This window comes from Mchenga conophoros, linkage group LG7, assembly GCF_057382185.1.
Source record: "Mchenga conophoros isolate Kocher_MC1m ecotype Shallow Benthic linkage group LG7, M_conophoros_male_GT1.1, whole genome shotgun sequence".
NCBI lineage: Eukaryota > Metazoa > Chordata > Actinopteri > Cichliformes > Cichlidae > Mchenga > Mchenga conophoros.
The window spans coordinates 42,953,238-42,973,888 of NC_140532.1; the positions used below are offsets into that span (position 1 = coordinate 42,953,238).

The 20,651-nt window shown below is 41.4% G+C and overlaps 2 protein-coding genes across 6 annotated transcripts in view; one reads left to right on the forward strand and one right to left on the reverse strand.

Annotated features, from left to right (window-relative positions):
• morn5 (MORN repeat containing 5) overlaps positions 1-20,651 on the reverse strand; it is a 39,812-nt gene that overhangs the window by 11,748 nt on the left and 7,413 nt on the right. For 3 of the 5 annotated variants that reach the window (XM_085279394.1, XM_085279395.1, XM_085279392.1), the window contains one exon: positions 14,782-14,991. The exons of 1 other annotated variant lie outside the window; for it this stretch is intronic. Coding sequence is in view for 2 of the 4 variants with exons in the window: in XM_085279392.1 (XP_085135518.1) it covers positions 14,945-14,991 (47 nt within the window). In the remaining 2 variants the exon portion in view is untranslated. Of the gene's footprint in view, positions 1-12,170; positions 12,390-14,781; positions 14,992-20,651 lie in introns of those variants that run through there. One more of the 5 variants, XM_085279393.1, reaches the window with a different exon arrangement.
• lhx6a (LIM homeobox 6a) lies at positions 535-13,905 on the forward strand. The gene is made up of 9 exons (XM_085279385.1): positions 535-1,047; positions 1,943-2,014; positions 2,248-2,430; positions 4,155-4,276; positions 10,837-11,057; positions 11,402-11,502; positions 11,597-11,692; positions 11,845-12,019; positions 12,171-13,905. Exons 1-9 carry the CDS (start codon positions 970-972, stop codon positions 12,248-12,250), a joined length of 1,128 nt encoding a protein of 375 aa, XP_085135511.1. The 5' UTR covers positions 535-969; the 3' UTR covers positions 12,251-13,905.

The following is a 20,651-nucleotide window of genomic DNA, read 5'->3' on the forward strand; positions in this document are numbered from 1 at the left end:
AATAACTGCAAGCATAGCGACAACTGGCATAAAATTATCCAAAATATTAACGGAATTATATTTTGAATCATGGAGTTAAATTAATTTCAGTCTCAAAATTGTCTTCTCTTTAATAATGACTATTTTTTCTTTTATATATATATATAAATGAGTAATAAGAACATACATATGGTTTTATCCGCATATACACAACAATCAGCGTGTATATAACAAAAACTTTGGTTTTCGAGCGCAAACTTGTGCGTTAATTGCCGCATTGTTGTCCGCGGTCAACGCCAGCTGTATATTTCCAGTAGCAAATAAATGACAATCATATAAACAAGTATAATTTTATTTTTTTCCCTCTGCTGCTATAAGTGTCTAAGATATCAAACATCCACCAGCAGAGCTTTGAGGAATCAGAACTGTTCCGAACTGCGCGTCCAGCCTTCTCACGCACATGAAACTCTTTACTCGCCCTCCCCCTTCTTTAACTATAAGGCAGGCCAGAGTCTCGCACAACTTTCACTGCAGCTCTGCAGAGACACTCAGGTTCTCCGCTCGCCTGTGCAGCCCCTCAGGTCTCTGCTGAACCTCAAAAGCTTTTCTTTTTGGGGGGAGTTTTTACGAGGCGCCTCGATTTGATTCACTTCCTGTGGTCGGACCCCCGATCAGAAAAGGGAAAGAGAGAAGAAGAAGACACAGAGAGAGAGAGACAAGGGCAAACGTAAGAAATCTGTTGTGAAGAGCAGCAAGCAAAACTCTCCGGCGCTGCGTGGCTGCATCACTGCCGTGACAGACCGTGTTCGTGCTTTAAAGAGACACTTTTCTGTAAAACAAAAGTGCGCGCCACAGTTCATTCATGGTACGGATATAACTGTTTTTCCCCATTTTTTACTTTTTTGTTTTCTTTTTCTTTTGTTTTTTCACGCCCATCGCCGACTATTCTCCTGATCCCAGACTCTGGAAACTCTGAGACGCCAGGGGTTCATGTACTGGAAAAATGAAGTGTTGTCCCCTCTTTCAGAGGGAAATAAAATTCTGTCCGAAGGAATCCCAACAAAGCAGGTACTGACACGCAATGTTTGGGCCTTTTTTAAAAAAAAAAAAGGTTTAAAATGACTCTACTTGCAGCTAGTCATATGTGCAGTGCGGATGCTATACTAGGCTCTAGCTTTACTGTGGGATATTTTCAACATGCCAGTTTCTTCTCTCACTGAACGGCACGGACGGCAGAAGCGCGCAGTTTCTTTGGCAGCCCCCCGGGGAGGGGATCGTGCGGGGATTTTTATTTTTTTTGTCTCTCCGCGATCTCACAAGAATCATGTTTCTTGTGTGTATGTGGAGATCAGCTGCACGCGCTTCTTCTGCGTATGAATGGCGTGATTTGCTGTCCGTGAGGCGTGATTTGCTGTCCGTGAGCCTCTCGAGCGCTGCCAACTCGCGTGAAGAGAATTAGATTTTAATTACAGCCATTAAAAATCAAATTTGCAATTCTTTGGGTGACCGTTGCCTTTTTTCCACCCTGATTGACAGTTGAAATTGACACTCCGTGTCCCTCTTATCCCCCCAGCGTTTCAAGCTATTTGTAATTACAGGTAGTCCCCCCCACCGAAAACACACACACACACACACACACACACACACACACACACACACCACTCCACTCCCCATCCTCCAGTCTCGTGTCCTGGATTGCGAAGAAAATACTATTATTCTGAGAGGCATGGGTTAAGGGCAGGGGGAACAAAATCAATCCAATTTGAGATAGCTTCATTAAAACATTGCCTTTTGTTGCAGGGGGCTTTTAAACAGGTTTGACCGGGGGTTTATTGTCAGGACTACTTTAAATAGGAGTAGCCTCGGAGAGCTGTCCGCAAATGTATCCCGAGGATTGCTCGGCTCAGCTGATGATGAGACGGAGAAAGTGATGACCCGCCGCTCACTGATCGTTTTCTTGTAGGTGATCTCCACCGAGCACCAGAGCACACCGGGAGCCTCGCGCTGCAGTGTGGACTCTAAGCACACGCCAATGGTGAGAGTTTTATTGCCCGTTTATGCTTTAAAACATATATGTTTAAAAAAGGCTCTTTCAGTGCGCCGATAGCGTGCAGCGGATGACGAAAATTTGTGAATTATGCGCGCACTGCAGTGCAAACGCATGGTAAAAAAAAATGGCGACACCTGAAAACTGTCAACGCGCTGATGAGGATGATCGGTGTGTGTGTGTGTGTGTCAGTGCTGAGCTCTGCTGATGCCCTCTTGCAGTCTCACTCGGACGGAGAATCCCAGCGGTCCAACATGGAGCGGGAGGACACCCGCTCTTCCCCCAGCACTCCGTCCACCCCCTCCGTGTGCTCGCCGACCTCCTCCACCAGCTCGGTGCCGTCCACCGGGAAGAACCTGTGCGCCAGCTGTGGTCTGGAGATCCTGGACAGATACTTGCTGAAGGTGAGAGGCCGGCCATACTTTTAGACTTTTTGTTTTCCTTTTTACATTAACAGACAGAAATAGTTCGTCTGCACAAGGCAATCGGGAGCTAATGAAGAAGGATGCTGTGCTGACTCTGCCCTTATTTTTGGATTTGGGGGCCCGCCGTAAGTTTGCACGGAATTTAACGCAATTTGGAGATTGAAAGCAAAAATAAATAAATACAACTTCAAACTGAAAACAGAAGAAAAAGAAAAAAAGGTTGCAATGATATTTGAAAGCAGCTATATGCCTGACTTACTTAAAACTTTTATTATCTAGCCAACTCGGAAAACAGGAAAAGACACAAGAGGCGATTTGTTTCTAAATCTCAGCTATGTTATCGCCACCGTAACATTTCAGGAAACGGAGATTAAACGGCGCTCTGTGTTTGGGAGACCGCAGACAGTCACAACAGGGATGTTTTGGTTCTTTTGCTGTTTCACAGCCAGGACGCCCTGCTTTTGTCGCGTGCGCTTTCCAACCCCAAACAATCTTCACTAGTGCGCGCGCGGCCCTGTGTGTGTGTCAGGAAGTGTGAAGATCATTAGTTCGTTATCTGCCTACTTTGTTCTCCATCCGCGGGACAGATAAGACAAATGAGATTGTTTTATTTAAATATTTAATGTCTGGTCTTAAATTAAACGTTTATGCTATTATAATAAATTAGTCACGCTGAAATTTTTATTTTATTTTATTGTATTTTTCATGTCCAGAACTATTAGTTTATCTGCAATTATCTATAGAAGACGTTTTGTCTATACATGTTGTAAATTCTCTGGATAGGTTTAATTTATACGATCTCAAAACCTAAACAATTAAAATCTTTTGTGTGCAACAATTGTTTGTCTTCTTTATTTAGCCATTTAAAAAAAAGTAATACATATTTCCCATGATTTTAAATGTCGGGACTGATCATTTAACACCGTATTCAAAATAATAATTTAAAAAACTCAAATTCATCAACGAAAAATATATCTATTAGGCCAAATAATAATAATAAGTACTAATAATCATTTAAGGTTATAAATATAAATCTAACGTTAGGGCAAGTGTTTTTGGCAGCCTCCTTTAACTCTCATATGAATAAATAGACAAGCCGGATGGCTTTGCTGCCTGTAAGCTTGCAAAAGTATAATTTTTTAAAAAAAGTTTTTAAAACATTTTTTAAATTATTGTTTTCCTAAACGATTATAGTGCTGTTTAACGAAGAAAAAAAATCCAGTCACAGAAAATATCGGTTGATGCCTTAATATTTCGTATAATATCGTAATTGCCAATAAAATATGTTTTAGGACAAAACAAACAAGCAAAAAAAAAAAAACCCTCCTAAAAAGCATATTGCTAAAATACAGAAACATCTGTGATAAGATGCGCGCCTTATAGTTTCAGCATAATATTCATAAATGGCTTAAAATTGTGAGGTATTTTTATTATTTAGAGTTTTTTGTATTTTATTTATTCATTTACAATAATGAGTAAAATACATTTTTAAAAATTGTTTAAAAAATTTATTTATAGCTCTCATAAACATTCAAAATAAGCTCACGATCGATCGGATTTGCGCAGGCGCGTTCATAACGCATGCTGCTGCATCACGTCAGTGTTCCACAGTGTGACAGAGTCATTACTCACCACAGCAGACCTTAATGCGGCCTTATATCATCAGTTTGTGTGTGTTTGACACGCTTGGTGTCTCTTTGCAGGTGAACAACCTGATTTGGCACGTGCGCTGTCTGGAGTGCTCAGTGTGCAGGACGTCACTACGTCAGCACAGCAGCTGCTACATCAAAAACAAAGAGATCTTCTGTAAAATGGATTATTTCAGGTAGGGTAAGTTTATGGCCGTGTTTTCAAAATACCACGTCCGCCCCTCTGCCAGCACAGCTCTCTCTCTCCCCCTCTCTCTCTCTTGTCGCACACACGTGCACTCACGCACGCTTATCCTTTGAAACGTATGCATGTGGGTTGCCTCATATATTCTTGAAAAGCCTTTTCAAAAACTGAAAGTGTGTAACAAAATAAAAGCTTTTGCCTACAGCGAAGGGCTGAAAGATTCACAGTTTTGTTATGGCTATCCAAAAAACGCGACATTTTCAGCAGCTAGGCCTATAAAAGGAAAAACACTGGAGTGCTGCACTCTGGGAAAATTTCCCTAAAGTGTTTAAAAAGTTGTGGGCTGTGTAGTTTTACGCTATTTAAAGAAAAACGCTTTTGACCTTGTTATGACCAGCTTCTCTTTACCGCTTTGATCATATCAGATCTTAAAAGGCAAATTAAAGTTAGCACACTTTAGTTTCTTTTCGCTTATTTATGCATTTCCAGTGCACCGTGCCAGACTGGCTGGGCGTGTTTTTGTGTTTTGCAACTGCCCGATCATTGGATCCTTTCTCCAGCATTTAGTGCCTAAAAGCTGGTGAAATCATTTTCTCATGACTCAGTCTTGAATGAGGTACAAAATTAACACACCACGTGCCACGATGCGCGCGGATAACTGTTTTAACACCCTGACAGGGACACGTGATGTAAACGGAAATTGGCGGAAATGCCAGTTTGAGCTGTCCGGATTTAGTCGGTCCCTAAAGACAAACAGAGCTTAAGTGCAAAAAAGGAAATGCCTATCTATTCTATAATAAAAGGATATGTCTCATTTTTAAAAAACAAATACAATTTCAATTAGAGAATCAAGCCTAATAGCAATAATAATAAAAACCCCAATGATGATTGTTTAGTAAACCTTAAAAATTAAATATCTCTGATAATATATCTAAAATAATACAAAATAAAATTGTATACCATCTGTATACAACATGCCATGAATGCGTAGGCAAATTTTGTACAATTTTATTACAATACAAGCTGGACTAAGAAAGCCTGTCTGATGTGTTGACTCAGTTTTCTATTCCCTTTTTGTGTGTTTTTGTGAGTGCCAAGAGGAAAATATAAAAATGTGTGCAGGCCTGTGTGTGTGTGGTAGTATAGGGTTAAATGGGGTTCACAGCCACAGCAGCATCAGTATGGTAAATTTCTGTTCAGTAGCCTGGAGCTGGTGTATTAATCGTATGGACACGTGTGCCAATTTGTGCTTAACGCTTTGTGTGTGTGTGTGTGTGTGTGTGTGTGTGTGTGTGTGTGTGTGTGAGTGGAGTGAGTGCATGGAGCTGCAAGTGAGCGTTAGTGTTTGTCTGATCAAAATCTGACACCAAGTCACTGCTCTGAGGTTTATAATCACCAGCAATTAGTTGTCCCCCCACCCCAGACCCTCAAGCCTCCAGACCAGCAATTAGACTTCCCCGAGTGCCTGGTCAGCATGTAACTCGTGTGAATGTGGCTTATGTCCAAACTGAAAACACACCCTGAGACAGATACCTGCACACAGACAAACATGTAATAAGAAACATAAAAACACAAATATGAAACTTTGAAATGGGCATTAGCAGAAATGCCCATTGCAAACACCTGCACACATAATCCACCTACTCACACGCACACACTGGTCACCAACACACACAGATCTCTGTTTATTTATGCATGTCTAGCAGCTGCCAGTCATTTTGCTCATATTTTCCTGAAAATGGAGACTTTTGTGTTTGCTCTGCCGCACCATAATATTTTACCAGCCCAGCTCTGGTTAAATGCTCCCTTAGAATTTACCTCCACACTGCTCACTGATCACTGAGAGACTCAGAAATGCTTTTTAAATGTGGACGCTTAAATACGTCATAGTATCAGATCTCCAAAGATGGTAATGAATAAAACAGTTTAAGCTCTCTTACAGTCAAAGAGTTTTAAGCCCTTGATTGTTTTAAGATATATTGTCATTTGTTGGTAGAGTTGTCTTTCATCAGATTGCTTCTCTTTCTCCTCTGTGCGCCAACGAATTAAAACAGAGAAAACCTCGGCAATGTGGCGTCATCCCATTATAGGAGAAGTGCAACACTGCAGCAATTATTATTTCTTTTAATCATCAAGGCATCTGACAAATATTTAGTCACTTACTCTTTAGCGTTTTAAAGGCCTGAAAGTGGCAACAAATGTACATAATCAGACGCAAAAGACCTCAATAATCTAATCTAATCTCTTTTTAGAATTACTGCAGTATTTTAGCCCCAGATATTAAAAGCCATTTGTCATTATTGTGCTAATTTAATTTTCTTTGCTCTGTAGTGGTTGATTTCTGCATCCTGGGTAAAAATGAAATGCGTTTGTTGTGTATAATGACGGTCACTTAGGGCCTCTTTCTGGTTAATTTGGTCATAGATGTAGTTAAGTGGCATTTTTAAACCTATATGGTTGTTAATTAATTATTTAAACGCACAGAAAGCTAAGAAAATATTTAATTCATAGAAACTGGGGGTCTAAATTAAACTGTCACATAAACTGACACATTTCCCCCTAAAATAAAACGTATTATTACTCTTGTTATTTTTCCTAATTTTGTTTAAAACGTTTTTTAATAAAGGGTGTGAATGAAAAGGGTTTTTCTGGACAGATGTTTTATAAGAAAAACTTATAGTTATTTTCACAAAACGCTAAGCAACTAATTTCCTAAATTTAGAAGTTTAAAAACTGGTCAAAGGACCTAAACTGCTCCACAGTTTACCTCACATTTGTCATCTATCTGCTGTACAGAACTATGACTCTAAAGACAGGGATGACAAGCACAGTCATAAAAGAGTTCATAATGCAGATACGCAGATTAAAAACTACTGCAATAGTTAGTATGGTTACAATATGTGGACGAAACCCCTCTTTTGCACAATAACATCAGTACTTTTGGATTCAATGTCCTTATAAGTCACTCTGAGAATGTGATGCTATTTTAAAAAATGCTGCATTGAAGCTTTGCTGCAGGGCTGGGACCTGTGCAATGGTTACTTCTGTAAATATAAACTGTAATCTGGGTTTAGGCCAGATTTAAACTAGGCTAAACACCGCTGCAAGTCCAGATCCTTTGGGCTGCTTTCAAACCTCTGGAGATATTTCCTCATCTGTGTCAGCCTCTCATCTGGCTTTGGACTGACAGCTGCTTTAATGGGGCGTAATAGCAGGAAATCAGAGTGGGTTTCCCTCCATATACGTGTGTATGTGTATGCAGAGGTTGGGTGGGGGCGATGTCAGCGTTATAGGGGTGCAGGACAGAGCCCCCGCTGTGCCTCTCAAACCCATGTCAGGCCTTGGGGGCTTGCTTTCTCTCTCTCTCTCTCTCTCTCTCTCTCTCTCTCTCTCTTAACCACACACACATACGCAAACCATTTCTATATCAGCCTCCTCCCCTTTCCCCCCTCGCCTCCTTGCAGCCCTCCCTCGCCTTGCCCCATAGAAACCCCATCCGCGTCCGTGAGCTGCAGGCCACACAGGAAGTTGCCCTAATCAGGGGCACCCCGTGACACTGACACTGTAACCAGAGTCCACGTATGTAATGAACTTCGTGGGTGAGATGAGAGCACATGTGGATGTGTGCATGTCTCTTTATGCGTGTGTGTGTGTGTGCGCTTGAATTTTTAAATTTTTTTGCAATAATAATTATTCATCAACCACCCACCTCTGGTTAGCTGATTAGGTCTCCATAGCAACAAAGGAGAGCAGCAGCTACAGAGATTTTTATCAAGAAGCGAATGAATTAAAATTATAATAAGACATCTGTGACACACAGTGTTACGCTGCTCAGTTAAAGCGCTGCACTACATTATTCATGCCGAAAATCAGATTGGCTGTTCCAAAGAAAACTGCCCATATTCCTAGTTCCTACAGGCTAAAAGAGCAGCGGATGAGAGTGTCAAGGACTTGTATTTTCTGCAGGGTTTATCCATAAAACTCTGATCTATTAAAACCTGTTAAAAGACGTAAAGCATATGAAACATTTCCCCCTCTTTTTCTCAGCTCAGAATCCTGTCAGCCTAATGTGAACCTTTCGCACACAAACCGCACAGCCTCTCTCAGGACAAATCTAATAGAGATTAGCATGTTCTCAGAGCACATCATAAATAATCCAAAAAACGTGTACCTCCTCAGGCCCCTCTTTCAGCAGCAGGTGAATTACTGTATAAAAAAAGAGTAAAAATTAGACAGAATAAGGGGAGCAAATAGGAGAAGTCTGAGGAGGAAAGGAAGTTTTGCGGTGAGTGATATAAGGGCTGCGAGGATTGACACGGATCCAAAATAAACATCAGTTTTTTGGTGCAAATGGAAAATAAGATACAGAAAAAGTATGGGTGCAGAAGTAAGAGGAAGGGGAGGAAGACAGAAGAGGAGGAGGGGGTTAAAACAAGGGATGGTTTGCAGCTTTTTCTGGGTTCTGTCTCAGACCATGAAACTGACAAGCTGTCATGCTGCATTAGCTGCAACGTTCCACAATGTTTTCCTCTTTACTGTAGAAACAGGCCCGACTTCTCTGTAAGAGTCTGAAAGGATATCGTACAGTGAGCCGTGCACTCCATTTGTCTCCTGGAGCGGCTTTAATGGCACATAAGAGGTTGTTTGGTTAAATCTGAACATATCAGAGACAATTTAAGGCCTTAGTGGGTGCCATGCCAGCCAATTTTCCTTGAAGGTCATCACAAGGACTCGCTGTTACAGTTGCACTGCTTTTCCCCCTTGATGAATACCATTTTTTGCATTTGTTGTGATATCTACATAATTTGTTGACCTGTGATGATAAAAACTAGGCTGACCCTCAAACAGTAGTCGCCTAATGATGCCCCATAAATAGTCTGCACCACACTACATGCATAAAAGTGACTTCTGGCAAACAAGATCCTGCACATAAGGAGGGTTACAAGCTTGTGAGATGTCAGGGCCTTAGTATGCTTTCATCCTAGATAGAGTGGCCTTGAGTGCACGCATACGCTGCCAAACCCACTCACTTGGCAGCCCTTGTGCTCCTCTGCACCCCCAGCTCTCTTTGCTCGCTCTCTCCGCCGCTTACGCTCTCCACTTTGCCATTTCCCCCCAGCCCTACGACTCCCTGTCTCAGTCACTTACGTCCTCTCTCTCTCTCTCTCTCTCTCTCTCTCTCCATGACTGTTCTTTTCCGGCTCCCTGCCCTCCGCCAGCTCCACTGACCTCTGACTCTAAATATGGCTCATGTTTGTGGCTGTGTATGGAGCAGCGAGCGAAATATCGGGGTGAGCACGGCTGATGAATGTACACAAATCCGGCTGTACAGTGCAGCACACTGCGCATGTTTACCCCCACCCCCTTCCACGCCAGTTTTACCCTTGAAGAAGCACTTTCTTTCAGGCTGCTTACAAATCTGGCCTCCTCCAGCAGAATTGGCAGCTGCCGACCCCAACAATGGCTCTTAACATAACCATAACCATCTCCAACCTAAAGCGTTTGATACCCATTAAAACCCATAATGGGTCCTTCAAATGAGGCGCTTAATATCTTTTTATTCTTGTGCAAAACAGGGAGCATCTATAATATTTCTGTTGCAATAAAATGGAGATTTATTTGGATACTCCACGGACCCAGCTGCACAGTAAACACAATCTCGTGAAGGGATATGAGATATTCGACATTTTTCCATCTGTATTGCCTATGTCTGATATATCTTATTTCATAAAGCACAAGTGCTGCAGCTCAATTTGACTAATTTCTACACACATATTACTAATGTACTATTACATTTGAAAATACTTTTTTAATATTTGGGATTTACATTTTTTCTTTTTAGAAGAATGGCCACCGACATACGGGATAGGAAGGCCTTTTTGTGGGATTAGTTATAAATCTACAGCAGCCTTTATTTCTTCTTTGACCCCCGTGTCCCGTTTTATCCCCCTCATTCAAAACATTTAAACTAAGCAGATGTTCAGCTATCTTATTTCTTGCTAATGAGGAATTGTCTTGAAGCATTTCTAGCCTTACATCTTTGACCCTCTTTCTCTCTCCCACCAACCACCCATCCATAACAGCAAGTCAGGTGGTTTGGGTTTATTCACCGCCAACCTCGCTGTTGCTATCAGTTACAGCGAGGCGATCTAGAATGATGTCATCTGGGTTTTTCTTCATATTCCACTGTGTTTAAAGCCAACCTGGCTTATGTGTGTTTTTGTGTGTGTGTATATATGTGTCAGGGGCTTCATGCATCAGTCAGGAAATTGCAGGTGTTGGTTTGTTTGCATTCAAGGCTCAGCTTGCAGCCGCACTCAGGAGTCTTTTCTGAAAGCCATATCCTCCTCCTCCAAGGTTTCCTTTAAAGCTTCTGAGCTTTGCCAGAAATTAAAAAACAAATTCATGTCAAACTTCACTTCAAGAAAATATTCTCAAAGAAAAGGAAGTCACTGTGTATGTTTCATTTTCTGTTCTGCAACAATTTGATCTTTTTCCCTTTTTTTACCCATAATTCCTCATTCTGCTGCTCTGTTCTTATCCCCCTCACAGTAGGTTTGGTACTAAGTGTGCCCGCTGCGGGCGGCAGATATACGCCAGCGACTGGGTGCGGCGTGCAAGGGGAAACGCATACCACTTGGCATGTTTTGCCTGCTACTCGTGTAAGAGGCAGCTGTCCACGGGAGAAGAGTTTGGTTTGGTGGAGGAGAAGGTCTTGTGCCGAATCCACTATGACACCATGGTGGAGAACCTCAAACGAGCAGCTGAGAGTGGTGAGTGGTTGGGTAAATGACAAGATATATCTGAAGCTATGCTTTTCAGCAAATTTATTGCCTGATTGAATCATTCCTTGTCATAACTATTTCAAATGATTGATATCTGTTAATTTTCTGAGAACGGTAATACCTACAGAATTAGCATGTTATGCTGCAAGAGCGGAAAAGTAGGCCACGGCTCTTAAATTTGGGTCCCTGCTGGGGCATCAAAACTCCTGAGGTCCCTTTGATATGATACATTTTTCAAGTCCTGTAGACTACCTATGTCTCCTGACATCTATAGTCACTTTATTTATCACTGAACTATTATCTGACTTGCATGTGTGTGTGTATTTTTGTAGGCAATGGCATCACATTAGAGGGAGCAGTTCCAACAGAACAAGACAGTCAACCCAAACCGGCCAAAAGAGCACGGACATCGTTCACCGCAGAACAGCTACAGGTGAGAAACGCTCTCAGCAACACCGAAGTACACAACGTTGATTTACTGTGCCAAAGCCCTGACACAGTACCTAATATTTTGTCTCATTGTGCAGATCATGCAGGCACAATTTGCTCAGGACAACAATCCGGATGCCCAGACGCTACAGAAACTAGCTGACATGACAGGCCTAAGCAGAAGAGTCATACAGGTGAGCAGTGTGTATAAAAAGCACGAATGGATGACGTCAATATAATTAAATGTTAAAATGCTAAACTAATGGAACACATTCTTACAGTACACTGAAAAGACAAACTTTAAGAATATAGCCACATGATGTCTGGTTACATTGCATCTTCATAGGTGTGGTTTCAAAACTGCAGAGCAAGACATAAAAAGCACACGCCCCAGCACAGCGGGGCTCCTCAAGGTCATCCTCAGTCCAGGATACCCTCATCTCTGCCCGATGAGCTGCATTACTCTCCGTTTGGCAGTCCCGAGCGAGCGCGCATGGTGGCCCTTCATGGGTACATTGACAGTGAGTTATCATTTACTGTGGTGTAAATAGGCACATCATTTTTAGTATTTGTTTTGACTTTTTAAATTATGGGAGTTACTTTGTAAGACACATTTTGCTTTTCTTTTTTCTTTTTTTTAATCTTGTGTGTTTTTTATGATTTGCTCCCCAGGTCATCCCTTCTCTGTCCTGACCTCTCAGAGTCTCTCTCATCAGGCCATGTCGCTGCCTCAGCTCCCCCTCAGTCGCTAGTTCTCCGACATGGCCCTTATGACCCCTGACCTCCCGATCCCAACCCCTGATCTAACATCAGTGATGTCTCATGAACCAACTCGAAGGTCATCCAGGAGTCAGCGTGGAGAGGAGACAAATATTGCAGGAGCCTTGTCCACTGAAACCAGAAAAAAAGAGAAATGGATGAACGAGATAAAAGCTAAAAAACCATCTGTGATTATGTTCTTTTCTGGGGATAGGACTTCCAAAAACGACTTTGAAGCGTTTATCATTAAACTCACAGACTATGTATCACACGGACCCTTTTGCTTCACGTGTACAGCATCCTCCACTCTACTCAGCCACCACCTAATGTGGAGGTGAAGGGAGCTTTAAAGGGATAAACTGAGCAAGGAAACTTCTTGAAGTGCTGTCAAAACACGAAGAGAAATTTAAAGGGGAACTATCTTTGTGGCCCAAAGGCCACAGTAGACCACATTAGAGGTAAGGCTCCTGGCTCTTTTCTCTCTAAGCAACCATGAAGGAATCTAAATATAACAGGAATCTTTGATTGTTGAAATATTTTTTATTTCGGAATGACATATTGACTTTATGACGTCTCAGAAAACCAGAAACTTCCTCCTTCTTTTCCCACCGAACTGAGGTGCAGAATTAGAGACAAGAAAATATTACGTGCCTTATCTTTTCCAAAGTGATATTTCTCACTAAACATTTAACTGTTATTACGCAGGAAAAATTATGAGACTCCTAAATCTTCAATTGGCAGAAAATCACAAACTATTTAATAGACTCTGTTGTAGCATTTTGTCTGTTTACCATTTAATGAAGCTGCAAAGGACAACATTGGAGCTGTTGCGTGAATAAAACACCGGTTATAAGCAGGAGTTTGCAGACTTTAAACCGTTACAGTCCTGTTTAAAGAGGAAAGTCTGAGATGACCATACAAGTCAAACTTCACATTCCTGCAAAATCAGACCACATTTCCAGATTTTCCCACAGGTGTATTGTTACTAATTTATAATTTATAAGGTTGCTTGTTCAGCCTCTGTATGTGTGTGTGTGTTCCACACAAGCAGGCGGGGAATATTGTATTGGTACAATATGGACAGTATAAAATGACTGGGTTTGTACATATTAAGATGTGTGTGCGTCTGTGTGTGTGAATGTGTGAGTTTTGGCAGGGGTATAGAGTGTGCATTTGTATTTTAGTTCCATGGCCATAGTGTGAAGAACAGGATCCAACAAGACCTCAATGTCCTTGTATTTATTGAGATGGTAAATCCCTGTAAAGCACTTTTTCCCCCATTTGAAATGTTTTTTTTTGTTTGTTTGTTTTGTTTAAAAAAAAACATGAAATGAAACAAAAGTTTATTTGATAGACTGTGCATCATAAATGTTTTGTGTAATAAAATGCAATAAAATAGAATGTGATATTTTTTTGGTGGCTTTGGATCATTTCTGAGGATAAACTAACAAAGCAATTATTCATGTTTAATTTTCCAAAACATGTCAACTGCGAAGCACAGACAAGTGTGTAAGACAATTAAATCGGGCTCAGATGGAATGAAGTTTCAAATGGTAAATACACAAATAAAATCCATAAATATAAAGTAACTCTGTGTTCCATGTGTATTTTTTAAAGTCAGGCATTGTGTTTTGCTGTAACTTCACTTCTTGTGATTAGTGGTTAACAGTGTACATCCTCGTGTGTGTGTGTGTGTGTGTGTGTGTGTGTGCGTGTGCGTGTGCTGGGTCTGCATTTTTGTGCAAGACAAAGAGTGCATTATGGGAAATTTCTCCTGCTCTCAAGGGTGTTCTTTCATTATTAATTTTATTTGATATTTTTTTAAAAGATGATCTGCTGATGGGAGTTTATGGCGATATGTTGAAGAGTAATTTAATGAGTGCCTGACGCTCGCCCAGCAGATCAAAGCCTTGTCAATGTTACCTGCTAATTTCCTATCTTTGGCAAATTACCTCAGATTGTAGTTTAATACACTCACTTTTGAATGCCTGCTAAAATCTTTCATTTAGGCATGAAAAAAACCCTGCAAAAAAAGCACCAAAGCCCCTCAAAACCAACCCTCACACATGAATGGCACATTTGTGTTACACCAGCAATCTGTGGTGTTTTGCACCTCATTAATTCACTGTAAATAAGTCAATTCTTATTACAGGGATGGGAAATGTGTTGTTGGATAAAGTTAGAATAACAGAGTTGTTTGGGCAGCATGTATAAAGACTGTTTAACCCAGTTGGAAACTGATTGCCTGTCCTAATTCTTCTGGGTGTGAGATGTAGATCTGAAATAATACAGTATGGCAATCAAAGCACGTAATAAAACTGGATGTATTCTGTGCTGCCTGTAAACTGATTGTAAATGTATTTCCCAGATTCTTTCCATTCCTCTAGCTCCCTCTCTGTAATGCATACAGTATTATGGAAATTAAGATGAATGCACTGAAAGGCGGCTGTTGCACCTCCCAGAATTCATAGGCCACAGCAGCAATGTGGGTGGGGGGGAAATAAAACGAGATGATTTAAAAGCATGGACTTGATCATTTACTTTTCAGTCATTAATGCAAAATGTAATACAAGACAGAAATTCCCTATAGCTCGGTTTTAATAAATAACATGCTAAAAGTTAACATTGCTGCTCTCCTCACATCTGGCTGCAGCTGATTTTTCCGGCTCAGCGCCACAAACCTCATCTCAAGCCTTCCGACAAGTCCGCACAATCCACTCATGCTCCTGGTCATCTGGTGGAAAGATCCAAAGGGAAATTATTAGAATTTGTATCTTTTTATTCTTCTTTTTATTCCAGATAAAAGTGAACCATTTAACCATTCTTTTGACCTACACTCTAATAGTACAGATTTAATCATATAAAGGCGCACAGCAAGAAGCATTTTTGGTTGAACTCGCTTAAAACGTTTAAATCAAAAACCTAACAGCAAGCATTATCACACCGCAGGTCGCACTGAGTGCGAGGCAGCACCGTTGAAGTGCCATTTAAGTCTCGGTTAAATCTGTCAAAGCAAGATAAGCCCGACAATTAGCAGAAAATAACTTCTCAGAGCCACTTCAGACACCAATAAATAATAACCCCCACACACAAAAAATGGACGCCAATTTTTTTTCCTTTCTTCTTCTTCTTCTTCTTCTTTTTTTTAACCGAAACGACTGCCAGAGGAGATGATAATAAACCAGTTTTTCGTTGTTAAAAACTGAAACGAGGAGCTAATTGCAGGGGAAGTCGGCTTTTCTCTCTGGAGCGCGCACAGCTGCACGCACTTGAGCGGCTCGCGGGCCTCACCCCTAGGTTCGACCGCGCGCGGGGCTCCATTGTACAGAGGAGCAGGTCTGCAGCTCTCCCGCTGATTGTGTGTAATTGCCGGCCGAGGGCGTCAACACTAACAGCCTCTTCAAGTGTGAAACGACCTCTCCCCTCATTCTCTGCCTCTCCTTTTCTACCTGCTCTGATCGGGAGGTCAATTGAACGCGACGGACACGCGGGCAGCTGCCGCCGCGGATCTTTGTAACGCATTTTGTTAGCGGAAAAGGTAATTACGGCAGCTCACACATAACTGAGCGGCCACGAGACTGACCTCAATTAACCACCAACCCCCCAAAACCTTCCTTAATGATAATTAGATTGGGGGGCATTTTCATATTTGCTGCAATTTCGCTCTCTTCAGTGTTGGCAGCGTTTATCTCTGGATTTAAGTCACGTGTAATTGGCACCTAAAGTTAGCTGAGGGTACAGGTGGCTGGCGTATTTACATGCGAGGACAGCACTTTTTTGTGATTTTTAAATTTAGCAGTTTTGACGGTGGTAATTATCAGGCAGGATGGGTATAACTGCAGTGAAATCCCGGGGTGTGCGTGCGTGTGTGTGTGTGTGTGTGTGTGTGTGTGTGTGTGTGTGTGGGGGGGGGGGGGTAATTATAAGAAGGAAAAGCAACACAGCAATAACAGAAACAAATTCATCAACAGTTTTCTGGTCGACTAACAACCTACATGGAGAACCTTTATATGAGTGTGTGAGAGGAGGGGAGTGTGTGCAAGCGATAATGGCACCTTGTTAAAGTCTGTTTATCTTAATCCTCAAAATACACTCAGAGAGAAAAGTGTTTCCTTCCAGCCTAATGGCAGTGGTGTAGCACACATGCACACATACATACATACGTATACATGCACACAAAGATATACAGCATGGCTTGACTACAAAAACGAAAATGGGTTTTCTTATAGCACAGTGGTTGCATAAGAGATGAACAAGGTTCTGCTGAAGTAAATCCAGAATTTGGATAATATTCACAGGAACTCTGTGACTCGCTGAGAAACGACCTGACCCTTCACTGGTGCGATCGATGGAGCACACTTTTGGTTTCTAAGCAAAGGCTCTATGGAAATCAACAAAATGAACACTTAGACAAACATTCAAACATACATAAATAAGTCATCTGTCTCCAATTTTAATGTGGTTTTGTGTCTTGATGACACACACATACAACATGAAACAGCGATGGTTTTACAATTTCTAGCTGTAAATTTATTAATCCATCTGCCAGGGCTCACAGGATTAACACAGGAATCCTGTTTTATAGGAAAAGCAGCGTGAGGATATGTTGCACTCCCCAGCGGACCGGCTGACTTCTATCTGTCTGTGAAACACCTTGGCTGGAAGGGGACAAAGGGAGGGGCCGCGCTTTGGTCACCAGAGAGGTGTTTTCCTTGGCAGTGGAATGTGTTCGGTGTGCAGCTTGCTCTGCCCAGAGTCTCAACTGGAAGCGGTTATTCCAGAAACAGGAAAACGCTCCAAATAATATGGCAACACATGGCCCCTTCTGAAGCTGCCTGTTGCCAAGACAGAATGCAGTATTCACAACTGATTGTGTGTGTGTTTGTTTGCAGTAATAACAGAACGTATTCAGGCACTCGCCAGTGGAGATTTCCAGCGCAGATGTGACCTATGCATCCCTCATTCTTTTTAAATTACAGTTTCACAGAGCAGTGCAAAATGTCTTAGTACCTTCAAACTTTTAGCAGCAATCTTCATCAGCAATGGCTAATTAAAGTACTAATGTATGTCCCTGGAAGTCTGCAGCAAAGCAGATTAAAAATAGCCTTGTGAGCTGTTTGTATTTAAAAATATTTAGTCTGTTGATTGTGTGATTTGGATTTAACATTTAACAGTAATCATTTCCCTGTGTTGCAGTCTGTTGGTTTTAATTAAGCTGTGTTTGTCTGTGACACAGTGAGGGTGGAAAGACACAACTGTTGTAACGATCTCATCATAATGAAAATAGAAATTATTAAACAAAAAAACCTCAAACTGCTTCAGAACTGCAGTCTAAAAAAAATCTATAGTGTTGTTTGTTTTCACATCATGTGCATTTATCAAACCTTCTCACCTACAGGCTATCTGGTTCTTTTAAACTGGATTAGAAAATCTCAACTGATTTAGTGAGATCACTCTTAAATAGGGATGGGTATTGATAAGATTTTTACGATTCCGATTCCATTTTCGATTCTGTTTAACAATTCGATTCTCTTATCAATTCTTATTTTTAAAAAAGGAGAACACTAAGGTCGATTAGCTTAGAACTTTGTTTTATATCTTCTCTTTGAACAAGATAGAAATTTAGGAGTAGCATGGCCTTACAAACCCAACAGTGAGATCTTAAGAGATCCACAGCCTATGGCTCTTAAATGGGGTGTCACGGGGTCCCCAGGAAAAAAAATTGTAAATGTAAAATTGTAAAATAAATATTCTTCTGTAGCAATAACAAAGTATAACATAAATTATTCTGTAGCAATTACACAAGAATATCCAGTAATGTCCCTGCCTACAATTAAACACATTCACTTACCGAAAATCGGGGGCATCTTCTGTGGCAAATGGGTGCAAACCTTTTACCACAAACTGAGTCACTGCTCGGTGACATTCGTCTATCCTGGCCTGAAAGGAGACGCTACCGGTAGACTGCAGCGAGAACTGCCAGCATCTGAGCCAGCCAGACTCTGTCTGTCTCTCTCATCATGGTCACCTAAATGCACAGTAATGGCAGGTTTTGTAAGAAGGCAGATCGCGCTAACATAATATGCACTGTTAGTTGATTATTTACCTGCCGCATTAACGGGAGAGGACGTGCAAACGTTACCGCTGCCGCTGGGTTGAGATTCACGAGTCCGGAGCAGAATTAAAAACATGACATTCATTTAAAGTCATCATGTGTTTTGTGAGCAAATGCTTTTGCATATTCGTAGTGTTTCCTCCCTTAATTAAATATCTACTTTGCAAGTATTGCACGTTGCCCTGTTCTCGTAAAGTACAATCAAACTTTTGAGCGTTTGAGCCGCCATGTTTCCTGCCAGCTAAATGGCGTTCCGCAACGTGGTGACATCATTCGGAGTGACTGGAATCGATAAGGGAATCGTTTGCAAAAATGGCAAACAATTCCAAGGAATTGAAACAGTGGGAACCGGTTCTCAACAAGAACCGGTTTTCGATACCCATCCCTACTCTTAAAGTTAGAGCACAAAGGTGCTCCCTCTATCTGCTGCTTGACATGCACTATACTCTTATTTTCCCTTGGTTTATTCTCCAGGTGAGCAATAAGTAACCTACTGCACCACCTACAAACTGCTGTGGGACTTAAGAAGAGGTAGTAAAACCAGAAACAAAATCTGCGATAGATGAATGTGTATTTTGAATCGCTTTCAATAACTGCACAGTGCACACTTCCTTTTTTCCTGTCCTCTGTTCAAAGCAGGAGGTAGCTTTGTATCCAAGTGACCTGTCTGACTCCTGCTCGAGACCCTTTTCCAAACTCCCTTCTTCCAGTGTCATCCAACCAAAAACAATAACTGTGCGGAGCTGTGCCAGTCTTTGAAATGCCTCTCGAATCCTAATGAGAAATTATTTTAACTGAGGCTATGAAATCACTAACTTTAGATATAATAAAAAAAAAAAAAAAAGATAATTCTTTGCTTGATTAGAATCATAAAACTAATTTAGCAGATAATTTAGGACGGATTAGCTTTTCAAGACTGTATGACCTTAAATGAAATAATAAACAGCAGCCAAGAACGACACACTGACTTCATGCGTCAGCGTGTTGGAGGAGGACACTTATCGTCTATAGGTTAAAAAGATCATTCCGTCGGCTTGCAGAGTCATTTTGGTCAATGATTAAAGTGAATATTTGTAATGGGCTTTGTGGAATTAACTGAGCAGACCACTTGGATTCAGAAAGAGAGGGTCATCCATTACTGTTGTCACTGTTTGAGTTGCAACTATTTGGCGTTGGCATTTATCCAGAGTAACTCACGTTTGAGGAGTGGTTTAGGGTTTGGTGCTGAGCTTGAGTAAACTTGAATATGAGGAACAAATTCCCAATCGTTCTATTAATGGCCAGCATCCTCTTTCATGAAATACAGCTGTATCTGTATCTGAGGCTTATAAAGCAAAAGAGCACCGTAGTTGAGAATGAGTGTGGACAGCCAGCGTATTTGGAGATTGTAAACAGACTGTATATAAAAGATGGAAGTGCATTAGCGTTGCACTCTTTCCAATGGCCAGCAGAGGGCATTAGCAATGACCTCGGTAAACATTTTTCTGAGAGGTTCGCAGTCTCAGTCACTGGTTTCTTATTGGATACAGCATTTTCTAAATTATGATCAGCATCAGCCAAAAGGAGGCGAAAACAAGGTGTTTTAGAGTAACAATGCCCTTTGAGTTCTTTGTTTCTGGTTCCAAAACATGCTTATCTCGAGTCTTTACAAATGGACTTTGTTAACCAAAAAGTACAATCAGCTTGGCTACAGCCGTCTTAATACACAACGTATAGTTCGAACTCACTCTTGAATCCTCTTCCCTGTAGCTATTTTGTATTTTGTGTCCACTCCCACCACTTTCCATTATCACTATCACTCTACATGGTCCGTTTTTGACAAATCCCTCCATACATACGGGAACTGACAAGAAAGCGCTTTGACTCCAAAAATAATCTAAAACCTCTTGGGGAAAATTATCAACAGATCCTATTGTTTTGCTGCTTGGCGCTGTTCCAAGAAGGACTGTTTGTCCAAGTTTGCAACGGCTTCTTTGCAGAAGGTCCAATTTGGCGGGTAAGGAAAGTTTAGCCAGATATATCCAAGCAGCAACATGTGGTTCCAGGGGGTAAAAATAATAATTTTTGCACCTTAAAAACAAAACTAAAACAACATGAGACTTTGTCTTCATTGGCTCAATTTTTCCCCACAGCGACATAGGGATCTCCTTCCTCTTACTTGCTGCATGCAAACTTCTCCACTGGGAGGGCGGGCCTTCCCTGTGCCCCATCATCCCCGCAGTCCTCATCCTGGGCGGAAACCACGAGGCAATAAATTCAGTCTTCACACCCACTCTGAC

Excerpts from the sequence above, each read along its gene's own strand:
- lhx6a (XM_085279385.1), top strand. The coding sequence starts at position 970 with ATGTACTGGAAAAATGAAGTGTTGTCCCCTCTTTCAGAGGGAAATAAA. Across the intron at positions 11,503-11,596 it reads TCACCGCAGAACAGCTACAG|ATCATGCAGGCACAATTTGC; the intron begins GTGAGAAACGCT and ends CTCATTGTGCAG. Across the intron at positions 11,693-11,844 it reads TAAGCAGAAGAGTCATACAG|GTGTGGTTTCAAAACTGCAG; the intron begins GTGAGCAGTGTG and ends GCATCTTCATAG.